Raw genomic sequence first — 21,726 nt, forward strand, 5'->3', positions numbered from 1 at the left:
CATTCAATGAAAGAAAGAAGATATCTTACAGCTGGTGGGCACTGCAGTTGTAAAATTTGAACTCTGTGCTGACAAACGTCTTGCCAGTTTCTCTGGATTTCAACAGAAGCTCTATGCCAAACCAGTCTGAAGGGAAAAAAGGACAAAGAAATTATTGAAATATCATGCACAAGAATAATATGGCAATTTAAGAGATGTTTTATGCATTTCTTTAATTATCCTTTAGGTCATGTTGACTTTTTTTTCATGTTGCCCCATATGGAAATACATGGTACTGCTAGAATGTTTATACTGATGTAGTTAAAACTGATAGGTAAAATCTTGAATATTCAATGTTAATACCATATGCCTATGACAGTACACAAAGAAAGATATTCACAGTGGCTGCTATAAAATTATAGGAATCTATTCATTTGAAAGTGCAAAATGACTAATAAAGGCAATAATAATTTTGAAGAACTGGGGAAGACTCAATCCTGACGTCTTTGAAACAGTCCTTAAAAAACTGGAAAAGACTGAAAGAGACAGAAATGCACCCATTAATTAAATTGAAACATAAATTTACACTTTTTCTGCTGAGTTCTGTTCAAAACAGAGGCAGTTATTGTAATGCCATCCAGTGCCAGAGAAGAAAGATTGATGGAAATTGGCTGGCAATGTGGTAGGCAACACCTGCCAATAACCATATCTTTTGAAATAGACAAAAAGATCATTTGCATCTTGAAACTGAATGCCAGTTGCTGATCTCTGTTATCCTCCCTCCAGGTAAAATGGCACATAGCCATGACTGCCATGAATTGCATTTACTTTCTTTTAGCCATTTGCTGGCATTTCTGCTCTATACACTGCCCAGATCTTTTATGAACTTCAATGCATGCTTATTAAATACTCTCCTAGCAGAAAAGGCTACTTGTGAACGAGACAATGTAAGAAACAGATTTCAAACAATTAGCTGCTCGGTAATGGTATGAGAGAACTCTTGATAGCAATTATATTAGCAAAGAAGGAACCCAAAAAAATGGAAACCTTCACCCACTCATGGGGAGTGAATCATATTTTAGAGCATGAGTAACACCCACACTAACTTCTCCTTTTCCCTCTTTAGATAACAAAAGATGGAGACCCCTAATGATAGGTAACTTAGCAAGCAGATGGCTTGAAGGCTGGCTTTTAAATGTGTGGGGTTTGTACAATCTGCTAGAAGCAGATTACACCTACTATGCAGAAGGCATAGACGTCGATGACATTTTTCTTGTCTGCTTTTGGGATTAAAGCTTTGTCCAAAATCAAATGATAAGTAATAATCTATTCCTTTTTGAAAAGCATTACTAACACAAAATGGTTTTATACTGGAAATTAAAGTGAGAAAATAACATGACAACAGAATGCAAACATAAAAACTCATCATGGACATTTATATTTTATTGTTACAGGATGGAAAGCATATACTTGTGACTGAAACCACAATGTTAGCACATGTCTACTTAGATAGCACTATTACAGATCTGAGTAGCTTCAACCATTCCTTTATTGAGTTGTAATCATGTGATATACAGGTAGTCCTCAACCTACAGCCACAATTGAGCCCAAACTTTATGTTGTTAAGTGAGAAATTTGTAAAGTGAATTTTGCTCTATTTTACGACTTTTCTTGCCTCATTTATTAAGTGAATCCCTACAGTTGTTAAATTAGTAACATGGTTGTTAATTGAATTTGGTTTCCCAATCGACTTTGCTTGTCAGAAGGTTGAAAAAGGTGATCAGGACACTGCAACCATCATACATGTGAGTCAGTTGTTGAATATTCAAATTCAAACCACGTGACCATGGTAATGCTGGTCATAAGTGTGAAAAATGGTCATAAGTTATTTTTTCAGTACCGTTGTAACTTCAAACGGTCACTAACTGAACTGTTATAAGTTGAGGATTACCTGTAGAGCACTGTTTGGATCTAACATCCTACTTCACTTTATGTAATACAAAATTTCTTTCTATGCAAGTAGCTAAAAGTATGACATAAAAGAGGCAACATTAAGAAAGCAATAGGAAAATATTTCAGCCTTCCAGGGCATTGTGTTGCTGAGTTTGGTAACAAAACAATTTAGTGGAAATGATACAAACAAAGATTCTAAGGTGAAGTTATTAAATTAAATTCTCTGTATTACCTAGCTACAAAACTAATATTAAATCTGGTGTGAATAGTTTGCTTATTTGTTACTTGGTTCTGCTATCTTGGCTCCGAATAGAAATGTCAGGGAGATACTTGTGCTCATTGCATTTCATGAACTGTTGGCTCCAGTCCAAATATACCCATTGCCAATTCAGGTAATACTTCACGTACTAAACAGTGACATTCTAGTTTATTTTCTCCTCATTTTTAGTCTGCCTTAGGCTGTTTTCAGTCCAGGTTGTTTTTTTTTTTTTAAATCCAGGCTCTTAATGACTTTAATTAATATTATATGTTGTAGGCCATCTAGAGGGTTGGAGTGGGTGGCTGTAATAAATTTAATGAAATAATATACCATAGTCTTTCAGAGCATCAACAATTACCAGAAACTCTTAAATTTCCCAATCAGCATGGCCAATGTCTCTGGAAATAGAATACACAATCATGGCACATCTGGAGTATACCGTATTTAATGTATAGATTGTAATAATATTAATCTCCAAAATGTATGGATTCTTAGACTTTTAAACATAAATAATGTAAGGAAGGTGGCCCTGATTGAAATATTCAGGATCCGTTATCTAGGTAAACGAGGGTGAAGCATTTTTTAAGTCCAGGACTACATGATAACATATGAAAATAACTTAGGCAGAAACCTCCCTAATTCACTGACCTAGAAAAAGGAAGAGGAAATATAGTATAATCAATCTTGTAAGACTGATCCATTAGGCAGACAAGTCCAGAAAATCAGTTTCTTAGGAAGTTTAAAACTATTTTTACTGAGATTGGCTATAAGAATAGAATCTTGCACATTTGATTGTAACAACATTTTTGACAGGTGTTTCACAAGTTGATGGGAGCTACTCTAGAGTGCCTGAGAATAGACAGTAGGCCAATATTGCAGATGTCTTCAATAAAATAAATCTAAATCAGTTTCATAATGTAGACCATTACTGTCCAATCTCCTGATTCTTGCTCTAAGTACTACCAGTTTATCACTGAGAAGCCAGCTCACCCTGGTCCACAGGTATGGCAGGGACATCCTTAGGGGATGGAGAGATGCATATAATTTGGTTCCCCAGAACCTGGCCTTCTATTTCAGTGAGGTTTCCAAATACACAAATTATGCCAGGTGACAGGTCCGGAGCATCATTCACCAGCAAGCTGAGCTACGGAGGGAAAAATGAAAAGAGGCATAAAATAGAAGGCAGTATGTATATTTCTTTCTATACTTCAAGAACATCACAGCAAAATGTTTAATTTTTTAAAAAAAGTCATTGTATATCAGTTGCAATTGCTTCACTGACCTAATACCATAATCACATAGGTCTAGTGGTTAAAGCACCAGGCTAGATACCAAGAGACGGTGAGCTCTAATTCTGCCTTGGTATGAAAGTTGGTTGGATGGATTTGAATCAGTAACTCTCTTTCAGCCCAAACTGTTTCACAGGGTTGTTGTGGAAAAACAGGATGAGGGAAAAATATAAGGTATGTTTGCCATCTTGAGTAATTTATAAAAATAATACAGGCAGGATATAAATAAATAAGTTGAGGTGATATTTCTATCATAGCGTGGAAGAACAAGGCTTAATAACTTCTTCACTTTTAATTGAAAAACTCTTGCAGGTGAATTCTTGGTTGAAATTAAAAAAAACAAAACAAAATGGAGGTGGATCAGTAAAATATTTCTTTGGGGCCTATCCACACAAATTGTTCCAATCAGTATAAAGTCTTGATATACCAGACCACTTGAGAAAAGGGTTAGCCATTAAATCGGAATTGATGTAATTTGTCCATAATTACATAATTAACATTTCCCATCATTTCTTCCCATTTACCTCATTAGCATATACAGAATGTGTTATACAGAACTTGGCATGCTTTAGCTGTTTACACCTCAAAATGAATGCCCCCAAACCCATTCACAATGGTATGCAAAAAGCTAATCAGCATTGGCTTATTAATGGACACCTCAAAGCATTGTACTTACACTGAAAGTTACATGGAATAATTCAAACTGTTTTTATATAAAATGGCTATGAATAGGTCTTGCTTCTGAAAAAAACTATGTAATTGTCAAATGGAAAAGAAAATAGCTTGCTTCTAGAGTTATTTGCTTTTTTACACTCTCAAACATCAAAGAAAACCAGAATATACTGTATTTAAATTTTGCTCCTTTTAGAATTCATCAAACCAGGTCTCATTTTAAAAATGGACAAATGGGAAAACTAGAATATTTACACTGTGTTAAATGATAACACTTCCAAAATATGCATACCAGAGAAGTAATTTTTTAACGTTACACTCAAAGAGAAATGCACCAAAACACAAAGCAAAATTAATTTGTTAAAATCTAAAAAATCCCAAATTCACAATGTTGTTGTGAATAAAGTTACTTTCAGGAATTAGAGACATAGAATGAGATTGTTTCAATCTGCATTACAGATAGCTCTTATTTAATAATCACAACTTCTGTTGCTAAGAAAAACATCACATGATCACAATATCACATGATCACAGAACTGATGCAATGTCAGTTCTGCTGCAGGTGTTAAGTAACTCACATACAATCATTAAGCAATACATCACACAACTTCTCCATTGACTCTGCTTGTCAAAAGCTGGCTGTGAAGCATGCAAATGGCAGGTATTAAGTAACAATTATTGGTATAATTATATAAAGCTGAGACAGGAAATATTAGATAAAATTACTTGAGTGGTACTATTCAAGACTAGAGACCATCACATCCTTTTTAGCAATAGAGATGATGAACATAAAAAGCAAGCAATTACCTGCCTTGGCTACCTACCGGAAGACTATGCTCAGAAACTGGGATGCTGCTAGGTTGAACAATGACACTCATACACTGGTTGATGCTGGCTGCAAATCGGAAAGGTTCATTGGCTCTCTCGCATTTATCCCTCCGTGAACATCTGAAAGCATATATAACAGGTACACCCAAAGTTATCTGTATAGTTTAATATTTTCCTACTGGTAAGTGTCACCCCATAATACTAGAAAAATGATAACATTTATAGAACAATTGATCTTTTACCAGGACTTCATTATATATGCTGCATTTCTTCTAGAGATTAATCTCATTTTTGTGAGCAGTAGGTAAGAGAGATTGCAGAGTGTATTTAGCTGTAATGCAAACTTCTCAGCAATGTCTTATTTACAATGTTTTTCACTGTTTACTTGCTTTCTTAGTTTTATATAAACATTACTAACCACATGTTATTTTAGATACTTTTACAAAGTTAAATGGATTAGTCACATCTGGCCTTAGTTTCAAACAAGGGAAAGTGCTATCAAATAAAACAGTAATGGCTCAGCTATAAAAAAAAAACCAAAATAAAACCCAAAATCAGAGCATTAAAAGAAAACAAGCAGGGATAGCCAGTAAAGCAGTCAGATTTTTTTAAAATTTTGCCAGGTTTTGCTATAGAGTTTTAATCAGGAAAAAGTTTTTAAGACATCAAAGTTAAGTAATAATTATTTTTATATTGTACATGCCATGTCTCAAACATACATGGATATTTGAGTTTCATTGCTGGGTAGAACTTTCTAGAATATCAGCTAGAATATGCTGACTTTATTAAAGACTTTTGCTACCAGCAGGTTGATGGCATGATTGTTTTTCTAATTCTATGGAAATAAAGTGGCACCTCTCCAGATTCAAATATATTCTGTTAAATTTGTAGGCCAGGAGCAGGCAGCCTATGCCACTTTTTGCAATTCCTCCAAACATCATATTGCTGAAACAGCCACTTTCTTGATAACATAAACTAGAAAACAAATACTATAATATAGATCTTTTCAATCCTCTCTCTGTTATCCTTCCCCTTTGTCTTCAAAAGAAAAGAAGAAATTGTGGTTCTGCCAATCTGTGTGCTTGTTTTCCCTTGAAGTTTAAACCAGAAGTATCACGTTTCCCTGAAAATAAGACAGGGTCTTATTGTCTTTTGACCCACAAAATATGGTTTGGGCCTTATTATAAGGGGAGGGCTTATTGTTTTGGGGTTGCCAGGTGGCTGCTCCCTTGCAAGTGGGCTCATGAAGAGTCGGGCACATCCTCAGGAGTAAAGCAGTCATGAGGTGACCACGCTCACAAGCAGCCACCCAGCAAACCCCCTCTCCAGCCGGACAGAGTGCCATTCATTAACCTAGGGGGTATCCCTAAGTTGCCAAGCCACGTGGCACTCTGCCTGCCCCCCAGATCCTGTGGCTTGGCATATTTGGGATACCCCCTAGGTCAGTGCATGGAGCTCTGCCCGGCTGGAGAGGGTGGTTGCATGAGCACCTGTTCTGCCCCCAGCTTGCATGACTCCCATCCTCACCATGCCCTGGCCCAGCTCTCCCTGCAGGGCCCAGGAACCGCCGCTGCTGCCGCCGCACTCCAAGCATAACTTCTGCTCCGGCTTCCAAACTCTGGAACTTGGCTTCCAATTCTTTTGGCAGCGGCTGCTCTAGCAGTGTGCTCTATGGTTGTGGGCCAGCTGCCATAGGACTGCTGGAAGAATCAGAAGCTGAGTTCCGGAGTTTGGAAGCTGGAGAAGACGTTATGCTCGAAGTGCGGTGGCAGCAGCAGTGGCGGTTCCCTGACCCTGCAGGGACAGCTGGGCCAGGGCATGGTGAGGCTGGAAGGCATGTGAGCTGGGGGCAGAACAGGCACTCGCACAACCACCCTCTCCAGCTGGGCAGAGCTCCATGCACTGACCTAGGGGTTATCTCAAATGTGCCAAGCCACGGAAGCTGGGAGGCAGACAGAGCGCCATGTGGCTTGGCACCCCCTAGGTCAGTGAATGGCGCTCTGCCCGGTTGGAGAGGGGGTTTGCTGGGTGGCTGCTTGTGAGCGTGGTCACATCATGGCTGCTTCACCCCTGAGGCTGTGCCCAGCTCTTCGGGAGCCTGCTTGCAAGGGAGCAACCACCCAGCAATTCCCCACTCTGGCCAGGCAGAATGCCACACCCCAACCTAGCGGTATCCTGAAGGTACCAAGCAATGTGAGTGCCTTTCCCCCCGGCTCCCGCGGCTTTGCACCTTTGGGATATCGCTGGTTGGTGAGTGGTGCTCTGCCTGGGCGGAGGGGGGTTGTTCAGGGGGCTTATTTTCAGGGGAGGCTATATTTTTGCCCACGTGAAAAATGTGGCAAGGCCTTAGTTTCAGGACAAGTCATATTTTAGGGGAACCATGTTGGGTTTGCTCTACTTTTAACTCTTTGCTCGCCCTTCTGGCCTAAAACTCAACTAAGGAACCCTTCTCTTTGCAATGGGGTTGAGAAAGGATCCATTTAAGAGCAACACAGTTGACCTCCCCCGCCCAAGTCAACTAACCAATCCTGATCATAATTTACCAGAGCTTAGCAATTGAGCCACGGTAGCCTCTTTCTTTATTATAGAAATAGTTCTATAATAAAACATAAGAGTTGTTTTTCTATGGTTTTGTGTGCAGTGGATGCTGGCCCCTGGAAGGAATAATGGTGGGGCAGGCCTAGTCCAATGATAGAAACATTCTGCCTTCACCCCCTCAAAAAACCACACACACATGGGCTCGCATGCAAAAATATTACCTTCCTCTAGTGAAGAGAAATTCAACTGCTTAGTACATAAATATGTCTTTATGAAATTGTACCCAGATCTTGTACATGAATTATTATATATATATATATATAATATTTTCAGTAGAGAGAATAGATGAAAAGGAAGCAAGTGATTCTAAGCGTTTTAGGCTCTAAGGCAGTTATTCTCTAAAGACTTTGGCACCCTTAAGTGGGAACAGATTTTCCAGAGAGATAATCACATTTTGAAAGATTATCCGTGTTGAAGCTTAAACTGGAACATTCCACACTATGCAGACTTTGTATGTTAATTGCTTGAAAACAAGTTCTCAGTCATGAAACTGCATAAATACAATTGGGATCTTGCCTACTAGTGGCCAATCATCATTTCACTAGTCACATTTTTTTTAAAGAAAGCAGGGCACCAGCTACATTTTAATTAAAAAGCAAATTTTTGGTTAATTAAACTCCTTCTCATAAAGGCGAAGCTTGGATTTCTTGCATCCTCATTGAAAGCATTAGATGCACACCTGAATCATCCAGGTGCTGTCTTTCCCGCACTGCCTCCTTAGATTAGAAACCATCCCATGCCACAAGCTGAGTTATGAGCTCTGCAGCTGGCATGCATTGGACACCTGGCTCATCACCAAAGTCATTTCATTGCAGAAAGAGGACTGAAACTCTTCAAATATATCAAGATAAAGAAAAATGTAGAGAAAAGGCTAATCCTTCTTCCTTCTTTCCATTTCCTTCATTATGAGAGGTTAGGATGTCACTGCACTCATGAAAGGACAACTCCGAGAAACTGCTAGAAGTAATGCTACCCAATCAATCCTATGGAGCAGGATATAAAGTAATGAACTGTATATGGTGAGGCTAGACAGGAAGACTAGAAGATGCAGAACCAAACAGGTGATGGATGGTATTGTCACAAAAAACACAGCTAAGAAGAAAAAAAAGGAAAGGGGGATGGTGAAAGGGTTCCAATTAAGTTAACGCAGATCAGGGGTCTGAATGCTTTCTTTTGATATTTATAAAATGTTGGCTTATATAAAATATGTATTTCTCCTTTGTTAAGCCTGTGTGTGTGTGTGTGTGTGTGTGTGTGTGCATCTATGCTTAATTATATAAATATAATATAAATATACCCGGTAGCACTGTCATAGCTATAAGTAAAACGTAGCAATACTTTAACAAGTATTTTTTTTCTTGATTGTTTTAAAAACTGCAGCAATAAGGTAGCATAAAGGCCATGCTACCACTGTTATTTCCTTAACCATTACATTTTAAAAACTGGGAATTCTGTTCCTTTTGCTCAGGGCTTAATGTACTATTATCCTATGCTTGGCCCTATATAATACCTTCCAGCCATTATTCAGTAGGTATTGCTAAAGTTTGAAATAATCTTATAATTGTATCCTTTTAACTGAGTTATTGCTCAGTCTTTGTCAAGTTGCAGAACAGAAAAAGGTTACTTGTTGCTGGCTATAGCTAGTGTACATTTTTGGAATGCTTATTAAGGTCACTAACCATTTTGTAGATGTAATAACGGTAATTTTAAAGTAACTTTGCTCATTCGACCTGTTTGTTTGGTCTTGCTCCCTCTTTGCAGGTTGCAATGTGGGCTGCTAGGAAACCATAAAACAGCAGTCTCTAGAGGCCTTAGAGCTATAGGAGTAGAGAGATCACCATTTTGCCCAACCACAGTTCAGAACCTTCAAACAAGTGTTAGGTTTCATCTCTTAACCACTTTTGGAAATTGCTTTTTTAATTGCTTTCTGGATATTAGGAATCTTTAGAAAGGCAAGTTTTATCACACTTAGGTGTCTCCTTCCATTCTTTTCTGAAAGAAGTTTTTAGGTACTGAAAGGATTATTTTGGAATAAATTGCCAAAGGGTGATTAGAACATTGATTTTGGAGAATTATAAATTGATTTAAGGGTCAGACAAAGTTGAATTAAGACTTCGAAATTAATTACAAGTATTCTTCTGTGGGTTATTTTGAATTTTATATAAAATATGAAAAACTTGCAATTAATTATAACAAAACTTCTCATGGGAAAATGTCGATTAGAGAAAAACATGATAAGAGGGGATTTTAAAGGTTGGACTCTAGAGGGAACCAGAAAGAATAAAATTATAATTAAAGAAGAAGAGACCAACTAATGCAGAGTGGAACAAAATACTCTTGTGAAAGACTTCAAAGATATTTGGGAACAATCCATGCAGAAATTTGTCAAAAATTGTCTTCTACAATAAAAATGGGAATTAAAGAGATTATAGAAGAGGAACAGATTTCACCATACAAAACTGAATCTGACAATGATTTGAATGTGGATATAAAATCATGCTACAAGAATGACATGGAATAAGATGTTACTGTTCTATTTCAAGGTTACTGACATGCAGAAAAAATACTTTAGAAGCAGAAACATTTACTGTAGTTTAGTCAGATAACAACACCCAAGAATGTAATTCAAATTCCTAGTAAAGAATGCTCACCTGAAGTGAGTCAAATATAGTCCAAGAAGCAATAGCATAGTTTAGAGATGTCTGTGACTCCAAAAGCCACAGACTGCCAAATCAAGTAGTCCAAGGGTCAAGAATCACAATAAGTAGGAACATGATTCAAGAACTGTTTAGCTAAACAGTTGTCTCCAACAAGGACTGCAAGCACATGGAGCTAATTAAATCTTTTTGCAACCAGCTGGCTACAATTATTCATGCCTTGGCCATTGTTTCACAAGAAAGGTCTTTGAGGAACATTGCTCTGCTTGCTTCTCTGTGTGCCTAGACCTGGGGGTTGGATGTTGTGCCTTTTAATCTCACTGCTCCAGTGAACAGGAGGTGCACTGAACAAAAGATGAAACAAATTTAGCTGCAACTACATCAGATTCAAGGTTAGAGTTGTACTCTGTACTGTGGCTGATAACAATTACTCTGGATTTATAAATAACACCAGTTTAAGATTGTTAAAAGCAAAAGAATATAAAGTTGGTGTATTTGATCATGGTAAAAACATATGCATTTATGATTTTGGTAACTATTTTGATGACCAGGACTGAATGATGATGATTTATAGGTTTTTATAAATAAAAAAATGAGATATGGGAAGAATATAATTTACTATATTTTTAGAAAAAGTGTTTATGTTAAAATTAAAGTAAATGAATATAAAAGTGATGTATTGGATTAAGGTTAATATATATATTAGTTCTGGTAATACTTAAAGGTTAGTCTAATAAAATTATATTAAAAATACTCTCCCTGAATGAATAAAAAGCACTGGAAAAGTTGGGGACTCTTTTCTCCCCATTTGATAAATCATCCTTCTATAGCATGCTGCAAGAACAGGTTATGTAACATTCTACTGGGTCCAGGGTTTCTCATTTTCAGCAATCTGTCTCAAAATCTACATTGATTATTCTACAATTCTGGGTAGATCCTGAATGCCACTTGAACTATCTTCCCTAAAGTGGCCTTTGGGTATACTGGCCCTCTTACCATAACCACTACTAACACAACTCATGGGACCTGAAGTCCAATGGAGAAGACTGCATTTGTAGCCCTTAGCACATTCTTCTGAAAACAATTGTTTGTATATTTGAAAGGTGTTTTTTCAAAATGCAACTATGGGTTTTTTCCCCTTGAGGAAGATGGAGATATTTTGCTTTTCATCCAAGAATCTTCATATGATCTAGCTGGATGGTGGGGAAGGGAAAAAGGAAGGATTAGTTCTGATAACTGTATAATGGATACCCTAATATTTTGTTTTTTATCTATTGCTGAGCCCACCTTTAATAAAAAGAATGCAGACTGCAAAAGCCTGTTGTACTGTTCTCTTTCTCTCTCTCTCTTCCATTTGGTATAGCTAGATTCAGACTCAGATAAAGCATTTACATTAGTAGACTTGCTGACTGCTCAACAAAGAATCTTAATCTTCCTATGACAAACTTCTTCTAGATGTGGTGACAAGAATAGATCACAAAACTGTAGTCTTTATTACTAAAAACCCACTTGTTTTGGCTTAGAAATAGCATTTGGTGATTGGGGGAAGAGGAGAGCTGCCAACCATTTTTCCTTTGCAAAGGGCCCCAGAAATATCTGGCAAAACATAGTTATTCCCTCTACTCCTCTACTTGAATAAGAATCAAAATATAAATACTGCCCAAGAAAAGAATTGTTGTGCTTTAAGTGAATCTGTGAGATTGTTCTAAACTGTGAGTTTTTGGGTGGAGCCTTTATCTCATTGTCTTGCTCAGTGCCTCTTCTTTTTTCATCATACTTATGCCTTAACAGAGATAAATAGCTCTGGACATAATGCCAGCTATAGAAATCACAGAATGAAGGAGATTCTTTAGCAGTCTTCTCATGGGTGCTAGCCACTGTGAGATAAAAATGAACAGAAAAAAATGAGGAACAAACTTTCATCCCCTTTGAATTTTAAGGCAAAGATGTACATCATACACTACCTTTTACATGTTGTACACTTTGTACATAATGCACCTGATTGCAACTGCTTAAACCAAATGTGTCTTTTCCTGCAACTTCCTGCTCCAGTGAGATCTCCAGAAGAGTCACAATTTAAGTGAATGCTGAAAGGTGCTGTGTACTTCTGCCACATCAAATCCAAAACACTGCCCACTGCCTTTCCATTTAACTGAGAAGTTGAATCTCCCAGGCTGAATAATGAATGTTATTAATGAAACACCATTTGTGAGCTTGCAGAGTTGTAGATAGTAGCAAGTCTAGAAGTTTTCCTGATTATTTGCTCAAAATAAACCAGAAGATAAGTACATTTAGAGTATCCTGCTCTGGAAACACTCAGAAGAGATCTACAATTTGTGATGGGATACATGAAAGCCTGGACAAATGGAGGCTCTTCACTTTGAAGCAAGATCTGTCAGATGAAAATGAAATAAATCATTGCATTGCACTTATATCAGAAATATTGAGGTCGTCTAGGTAGAAAGGAGAAACTGGTGAGATCACTGTTGCTTGGGGAAAGCCCACTTGCGGACTCCTTTCATGTCCCTGACAGGAGCTGGAGCAAAGGACAAGAACTCATTCCATCCCATGGCACCACATGGGTCTTGAACACAAGATTGCTAACATCCAACCCAGCATCTAACCATGCAAGCCACATGCTCTGCCTTATACTGTATAATAAATCCTTGCTAATTCTGATCTTCCAAGTAGTCTTGGGACTGTTGCCTTATATTAACAGAATCTTAGCAACACAAATGTTGCAAAAACTGAAGAAATGTCAGTTCTAAAAATCTAGACCTTTCTCTTCAGGGAGGCATTTAAGCAAATGCACAAAGTATAATGTCCTTTTTAAAAAACTTTTGAATGTTTAAGAGTTACAGAACAAGAATGTAGGGGGAAAATGTGCTGGGTTTTTTTTTCCTGTTGAGTTTTAATTACCGTATTTTCACCCATATAACCCGCGGGTTATATGCGTTTTTTACATGCACAGCACCCCCCCTGCGGGGTATAAAAGTGGGCGGGGTATACGTAAAATATTTTACACAGATTAACTAAAGGGAGAGCTTGGGACCACCACTTTCCTCGCGGCAGTGGGCTGGCTCGGCGGCTCGGGCTCCTTTTCTCCCTTTTCCTGCTTGGGTTTCGGGACGCCTTCGTGAAAACCCCACCCCTGGCTATGGGCGAAGCGACCAGGAAGAAGCAGGAGGTGAGAGGAAGCCCGGATTCTGCAGCCCCTCGCCTTCTCTGGGCTTGGAAGTCCGGCAGGAAGGGAAGGGGAGGAGGCGGCGGCGCAGCTGTGGCTCCGTTTTCACACACACACACACCCCTCCCTTCTTCTGCTTTGTTCTGTGAAAGGGCTTCACTGCCGAAGCATTTTGGTTTTAAAAAAAAAACACCGTCCCTTTCTCTCTCCAGTTAACAGGGCCAACCCAAGTGGTGCATTTTATCTGGGAGACGCCACGCAACGAGGGAATCTCCTTTTGGGGGGGTGTGTGAGACGCTGACAGAAAAAGGGCAAGCAGTGGCCGTGTGAGGCGGCCTTGAGAGCTCCAAACGACCTACCGTACTGGCTGGCGAGGTTAGTTCTCTAAAGGCCGTTGAAAGCTCCGGGGAAACCCCTTTTTCCGCCCTCGGAGCCCCCGGTGCTTCCTCAACCCCCCCCCCCACTTTTTCCTCTTTGGTTCACCCCACCCCCACCCTCAAGGGCCCGGGACTCTGGGAAAGTGTGCAGCTGGGGGGCTGGGGAGGAGAGAGCGTCTACCGTTCCTCACGGGAGGCACTTCGAGCCCCGCCGTATCTGAGAGGCTCTTAGTCGTCGGTGTGGGAGAGGAGAGAAAGGTTAAAATGTTTTTGAAACATAAAAAGAATCCTTTGTGGGCAAACTTAAAGCTGCTGGGCTGCACGGGCTTGCTGTAAATTGAGGGCATGTTTTGCCTTTATTTATTTTGCCACCTCCCCTTCCCTTCCTCGGAGGGGAACGCTCGGAGCAAAAGGGACCCCCGCCTCGTTAAAGCCGCATCCGACGCTTCACCTACAAACGATCCCGATTCTCCCGCGTCCTTCCTTCCTTCCCTCCCTTCAATGTACCGTACTCTTCCTATAAAGAGAAGGGAAGCGTGAACAAACTCCGGGCAGGAGATGGGCTCGCGTAGAGGTACCAGAAGTTTAACCGTTTCACCTAAGCCACAGCTCGTCCTCTCTTGGGACAGCCTTCCGCCGACATTAAAACGATGCGTGAACTTGCGAAAAACTGTGGCAGGCACGGAGGGGAGGGAGGGAGCGAAAAAAGAAGCGAGAAACGGATATTTTCTCCCTCTCGTGAAGGGGGGAGGATCTGGTGCTTTCCGGCTCGGGCTCCTTTTCTCCCTTTTCCTGCTTGGGTTTCGGGATGCCTTCGTGAAAACCCCACCCCTGGCTATGGGCGAAGCGACCAGGAAGAAGCAGGAGGTGGGAGGAAGCCCGGATTCTGCAGCCCCTCACCTTCTCTGGGCTTGGAAGTCCGGCAGGAAGGGAAGGGGAGCAGGCGGCGGCGCGGCTGTGGCTCCGTTTTCACACACACACACACACCTCCCTTCTTCTGCTTTGTTCTGTGAAAGGGCTTCACTGCCGAAGCATTTTGGTTTAAAAAAAAAAAAACACCGTCCCTTTCTCTCTCCAGTTAACAGGGCCAACCCAAGTGGTGCATTTTATCTGGGAGACGACACACACACACACACACACACGACACGTGCGGCAGGAGGAGTGGCGTCCTCCGCGCTCTCGGCTGCCACAAACGCCACGCAACGAGGGAATCTCCTTTTGGGGGGGGTGAGGCGCTGACAGAAAAAGGGCAAGCAGTGGCCGTGTGAGGCGGCCTTGAGAGCTCCAAACGACCTACCATACTCCGTTTTCACACACACACACACCCCTCCCTTCTTCTGCTTTGCTCTGTGAAAGGGCTTCACTGCCGAAGCATTTTGGTTTAAAAAAAAAACACCGTCCCTTTCTCTCTCCAGGCGAGAGAGCATCTACCGTTCCTCACGGGAGGCACTTCGAGCCCCGCCGTATCTGAGAGGCTCTTAGTCGCCGAGCGGAGAAAGCACCAGATCCCCCCCCCTTCACGAGAGGGAGAAATCCGTTTCTGGCTTCTTTTTTTGCTCCCTTCTGGTGCTTTCTCCGCTCGGCGACTAAGAGCCTCTCAGATACGGCGGGGCTCGAAGTGCCTCCCGTGAGGAACGGTAGATGCTCTCTCGCCTGCCAGAAGGGAGCAAAAAAATAACAAAGGAGCGGAGAAAGCACCAGATCCCTCCCCGCTTCACGAGAGGGAGAAATCCGTTTCTGGCTTCTTTTTTTGCTCCCTTCTGGCGAAGGAGGGAGGGATCTGGTGCTTTCTCCGCTCCTTTGTTATTTTTTTGCTCCCTTCTGGCAGGCGAGAGAGCATCTACCGTTCCTCACGGGAGGCACTTCGAGCCCCGCCGTATCTGAGAGGCTCTTAGTCGCCGAGCGGAGAAAGCACCAGATCCCCCCCCTTCACGAGAGGGAGAAAATATCCGTTTCTCGTGTCTTTTTTCGCTCCCTCCCTCCAGTTTTTCGCAAGTTGTCCCAAGAGAGGACGAGCTGCCGCTTCCTCGCTCTGAAGGGAGGGAAGGAAGGACGCGGGATTGGGTTGGCCCTGTTAACTGGAGAGAGAAAGGGACGGTGTTTTTTTTTTTAAACCAAAATGCTTCAGCAGTGAAGCCCTTTCACAGAGCAAAGCAGAAGAAGGGAGGGGTGTGTGTGTGTGTGAAAACGGAGTATGGTAGGTCGTTTGGAGCTCTCAAGGCCGCCTCACACGGCCACTGCTTGCCCTTTTTCTGTCAGCGCCTCACCCCCCCCAAAAGGAGATTCCCTCGTTGCGTGGCGTTTGTGGCAGCCGAGAGCGCGGAGGACGCCGCTCCTCCTGCCGCACGTGTCGTGTGTGTGTGTGTGTCGTCTCCCAGATAAAATGCACCACTTGGGTTGGCCCTGTTAACTGGAGAGAGAAAGGGACGGTGTTTTTTTTTTTTTTAAACCAAAATGCTTCGGCAGTGAAGCCCTTTCACAGAACAAAGCAGAAGAAGGGAGGGGTGTGTGTGTGTGTGAAAACGGAGCCACAGTCGCGCCGCCGCCTGCTCCCCTTCCCTTCCTGCCGGACTTCCAAGCCCAGAGAAGGCGAGGGGCTGCAGAATCCGGGCTTCCTCCCACCTCCTGCTTCTTCCTGGTCGCTTCGCCCATAGCCAGGGGTGGGGTTTTCACGAAGGCGTCCCGAAACCCAAGCAGGAAAAGGGAGAAAAGGAGCCCGAGCCGGAAAGCACCAGATCCTCCCCCCTTCACGAGAGGGAGAAAATATCCGTTTCTCGCTTCTTTTTTCGCTCCCTCCCTCCCCTCCGTGCCTGCCACAGTTTTTCGCAAGTTCACGCATCGTTTTAATGTCGGCGGAAGGCTGTCCCAAGAGAGGACGAGCTGTGGCTTAGGTGAAACGGTTAAACTTCTGGTACCTCTACGCGAGCCCATCTCCTGCCCAGAGTTTGTTCACGCTTCCCTTCTCTTTATAGGAAGAGTACGGTACATTGAAGGGAGGGAAGGAAGGAAGGACGCGGGAGAATCGGGATCGTTTGTAGGTGAAGCGTCGGATGCGGCTTTAACGAGGCGGCGGTCCCTTTTGCTCCGAGCGTTCCCCTCCAAGGAAGGGAAGGGGAGGTGGCAAAATAAATAAAGGCAAAACATGCCCTCAATTTACAGCAAGCCCGTGCAGCCCAGCAGCTTTAAGTTTGCCCACAAAGGATTCTTTTTATGTTTCAAAAACATTTTAACCTTTCTCTCCTCTCCCACACCGACGACTAAGAGCCTCTCAGATACGGCGGGGCTCGAAGTGCCTCCCGTGAGGAACGGTAGATGCTCTCTCCTCCCCAGCCCCCCAGCTGCACACTTTCCCAGAGTCCCGGGCCCTTGAGGGCGGGGGTGGGGTGAACCAAAGAGGAAAAAGTGTGGGGGGGTTGAGGAAGCACTGGGGGCTCCGAGGGCGGAAAAAGGGGTTTCCCCGGAGCTTTCAACGGCCTTTAGAGAACTAACCTCGCCAGCCAGTACGGTAGGTCGTTTGGAGCTCTCAAGGCCGCCTCACACGGCCACTGCTTGCCCTTTTTCTGTCAGCGTCTCACAACCCCCCCAAAAGGAGATTCCCTCGTTGCGTGGCGTCTCCCAGATAAAATGCACCACTTGGGTTGGCCCTGTTAACTGGAGAGAGAAAGGGATGGTGTTTTTTTTTTAAACCAAAATGCTTCGGCAGTGAAGCCCTTTCACAGAGCAAAGCAGAAGAAGGGAGGGGTGTGTGTGTGTGTGAAAACGGAGCCACAGCCGCGCCGCCGCCTCCTCCCCTTCCCTTCCTGCCGGACTTCCAAGCCCAGAGAAGGCTTCCTCTCACCTCCTGCTTCTTCCTGGTCACTTCGCCCATAGCCAGGGGTGGGGTTTTCACGAAGGCGTCCCGAAACCCAAGCATTTTTTTTTCTATTGAATTTTAAGATCTCTCCCTTGAGTTGAGTTCCTCCAACCCCTCCCCAGCTCGCCCAGGCTTTCTCCTCCAATTGGTTTTAGTGGGTAGGTCCGATGGAATAGCGCTAATGTAATGTTTGCCGATGGCTTACTCATTGCGGGTTATATAAGTGGGCGGGGTATACGGGAAACATTTTACACGATCTTGAAAATCTGCAGGTTATTCGCGTGGGCGGGTTATTTGCGTGGGCGGGTTATATGGGTGAAAATACGGTAGGTCATTGTGCAAAATAAGATGCTTTGGTATTTAGTCTTTGTCTAGGTTTTTTAAGAAACTATTTTTAATTCCTTTTTGGCAAAAAGGAATCTGAGGTGTTTTTTTTTTTTAAAAAAGCAATCTGTATATTGTTTTATTTTGAGTACAAGGTGGTGATAAAAAGTGCATGAGGAGCAGTATTGCCTTCTTTCTCCTCTTTTTTTTAAAAAAGAGATGGCAATAAACATCCAATGATGAAATAAATACCTTCTGACACATTGCGGCATTGAACTAAACCTGCTGCAAATGGAGTGTTGATCCAATTAGCTTATTATATCAGCTTTTCTCCATGATTTCCTTATCCCTCTTCCAACACCTGTTGCAGAGTCCTTTGGCCAGTTGATATTTTGTTGGTCCCCTCTGTCTTTACATTTAATAGTGTTTTGGGGGTGGGAGATACAATTAAATACATAGAGAAATCATCTTTCTTTTCTTAAGTGAACTACTGACCTCTCCCTCTTTTAGATTTTGGAAACTTCTGCTTAAAGAAGCATGGTCATTAAGGCAAAAAAAGAACTGAGCACTTCAATAATTCAGTGGCACATCTCCCTCAGATTCCCTTAAGATCTTGCCTAGAAAACCTTTCTCCTTTGTCTTGAGAGACATCCTCAAGCTCAGGAGAGAACACTTAGGCTAGCAAGCCTGGGCAATTTCATTGCTTTAAAAGGTTTAAATCAGAGGCTGAAGAATCTAGCGTTTCTGAAATTCTAAGGAGTATTTAAGCAGTGATTCTATTAAGTTACAGTTGAAAGGAAGTGACTGATGCCAAGAAAGTCTCTTGGCAGGTGTGTATTAGCTTGTTTTGTGGAAAAGAAGACAGGAGTACAAAACAAAGTATGAGGAAGGTAGCTACATTACAAATTCAGCCTGAGATTGTTTTTTTCTAAAGAACAATGTGATTGCTTCTTGCATACGTTAAAATAAAAACCCTCATGAATACATTTATTTTATAGTAAAAATACTGTATGTATGTAATTAATTAAAGGTTGGAAATATACCACTATTTTTATTTATAAGGCTAAATGATGCATCACAATTCCAGTCTCATTATAAACAGTATTGCATTAATTCTGCTTAGAGGTTCTTTTAAAATGATATCATATTTCTCTTGAGTAAAAGATTTGTATATTCATGGCTCCATTCCTGAAGTCAGTAGTTTTATTTTTATTATCTTAACTGTATTTATATTTTTTTCATAAGGCAGATATTTTCCGAATCCACAGCTAAAAAAAATCTTAAAGGAACCGAAAGGGTTTTATTAAATAATAACAGAGGTGTAGGGTTGATCTTGTGATAACCATCTTTTGTTGATGCTGAACTTACATGTGATGCAAAGCACACCAGCCACAGTGAGGGTCTCCTGAACTCAGACATTCTCCACAGGTTGTATACTGTTCACAGGATTCAACAGGAATCTGGGACACCTAGAGAGAGACAAAAATAATAATAAAGGAAATTTAAGGCAATTGCACTTATATTGTTTCTTCAATACACTAAGAAAGAAAGTCTAGCTCTGCTAACTTTTCCATATAAAATACTTATCAATGTTAATTTAAGACTCATGGGGCCTGAAATATAAATAATTTGCTCCGTCTCCCTCTGCTTTTACTGAAATGACAGTAAAAGTGGCACATAGAAAGGCAAATAAGATATAACAATGACTTGCTAAGTGTGGTTATCTGTTCAGAAGTCAGCTTTGGAAATAAATGGTTCACTCTTCATATATCTCGCTTACTCTCTGGAAGGAATGCCACCACCTAAATGCAATTTTTTTTTAAATAAGTAGTATATTGATAAGGAGTATATCACTGGTTAATTTGAATGCAATTTTATCCAATGGCTATGTTCACACATGCTATGTGAAACCTAGCACAATATATGAAGCTAATGTTTGAAACAAGATCACCTACATCACCTACACCTCTTTAATCTTGTAAATTCTAAAGAATTAATTTTGTCATTATATCCAAAAGTCACATTATTTGCCTGAATCCCTTTTTTGTTGTATCTTTGTGGTTTTCCATAGAATCTGTGAAAGGAGAAATATGATTTAAGTAAAACATATGGATTTTTGATTGATGGGTGTATATATTAATCAAATCTTATCTTAATTGAATACTTTTATATACCACAATTAATAGTAGTGCAGTATTACAATGCAGCATTGCAGGATAATTCAGTTCATTGCCAGGAGTTTGATCGCCGTTGGCTCAAAGTTGACTCAGTCTTCCATCCTTCAAAACATGGTAAAATGACTTGTTGGAGGCAATATGCTGACTCTTTAAACAACTGATAGAGTGCTGTAAAGCACTATATAAGTCTAACTGCTATTGCTATTAGGCACAGGGAAATTGATTGTCTACAGAAAAATCAAACATTTCAGAGCTTTTAGCATCGTTTTGAGGAACCTGTGGATCTCGTTATTGTATGTTGTTTAAAAATAGCTCCCACTACCTAAGGCCATTCCCAAGGATAGCTGGGCCTGATGGGAATTTGGGAGTCCAGCAGAATCTGTAATGTTCCAATTGTATCAGTTCCCACCTCTCTTTTTTATGCTCATTTGGTGTCATACTTTCAAAAGAAATCAAATATGTTTTTTTTGTGTGGCAATGATTGATCTAAAATGCTATAGTAGTAGATGTCACTGGCTGTGAGCAGAAGAAGCCTTGGTCACAACCAGAAAACAGGAGTATTTCCCAGTGGAATGCTTGTGAAATATGCATGCAATCCTGGCTAAGCTCTGATTGGAGGCAACTCTTCATTGCACAAATGCTGGCAGATGGTCTTCTCCTGCCCCTAATTGTGAACGTACCTTTCGTGATCACAACATTTTTTCCCGTAAGCTCTTGAAGGAGTAAGGTCCAGAAACAGAGGAGCCCTCTTCATATGGGTTTCCACTTCTTTACTGAATGAAGTGTTTAGAAAGAAATCCTTAACTTGCTTTAAAAGCTGCTGTCGTGTCTGAAGTGGTGTTGGATTTCCTGCCTAACAGGGGGTTGGACTAGAAGACCTCTAAGGTCCCTTCCAACTCTGTTATTATGTTCTGTTATCAGAAATATTTAGGGTAGGCCGGGGGGGCGGAGTCTGTTGCAGAGGAGGGCTCAACCTAGCTCCTCTCAGAGATCTGGTCTGTATATCTAAATAAGATCATAGATATCACCCCTTTTTGGCTAAGAAAGGGGCAGGGAGTAGCTCTGTGTGCTAGGGTCTATTCGTAATCCACAGCCTTTCTCTTTTTTTTTGGCTGTGGACAGAGATTAGACCCAGCGTGAGCGGAGCTTTTATCTCCAGCCAGTTCTTCTCAGCTGCCTTTTTTGCAGCCCCAGACAGGCGAGCCCCCCCCCCCAGGACAAAGCAAAGTTGTTTGAAGCTAGGATTAATACGGGCGGGTCCCACTCCTGTGAGATTTATGCTTTTATTACTATCTTAAATACCAGCACCATTTGTCTTAGAGGCGTCTTTGTTTAAACGGACTTCAAAATGGCGATTTCTCTCCATTGGTGACTGATAGGGGATGTACGTAGCCGGTTTTACCTTCCTGCAGACCGCTCCTTAACAAAATAATTTTTTTGTTGTTGTTGTTGTTTTTGGAAACAGAGGGGAGCGAAAGCACTGTTTATTTGTTGATTTATTATGGCACCCAGGTCAAAATCGAAGCGTCTCTCTACAAATGTGCCTAAAGAATCTGTGAAGGAATTTAAAGAATTT

At 41.4% G+C, this 21,726-nt stretch overlaps 1 protein-coding gene across 2 annotated transcripts in view; it reads right to left on the reverse strand.

Annotated features, from left to right (window-relative positions):
- Positions 1–21,726, reverse strand: part of PLXNA2 (plexin A2) — a 443,424-nt gene that overhangs the window by 171,539 nt on the left and 250,159 nt on the right. For both annotated transcript variants that reach the window (XM_032217579.1, XM_032217580.1), the window contains 4 exons: positions 19,342–19,442; positions 4,977–5,100; positions 3,182–3,335; positions 30–126 (listed from right to left, as the gene is read on the reverse strand). In XM_032217579.1, the coding sequence (XP_032073470.1) occupies positions 30–126; positions 3,182–3,335; positions 4,977–5,100; positions 19,342–19,442 (476 nt within the window). The remainder of the gene's footprint in view (positions 1–29; positions 127–3,181; positions 3,336–4,976; positions 5,101–19,341; positions 19,443–21,726) is intronic.

Source organism: Thamnophis elegans, chromosome 5 (assembly GCF_009769535.1).
Source record: "Thamnophis elegans isolate rThaEle1 chromosome 5, rThaEle1.pri, whole genome shotgun sequence".
Lineage (NCBI taxonomy): Eukaryota > Metazoa > Chordata > Lepidosauria > Squamata > Colubridae > Thamnophis > Thamnophis elegans.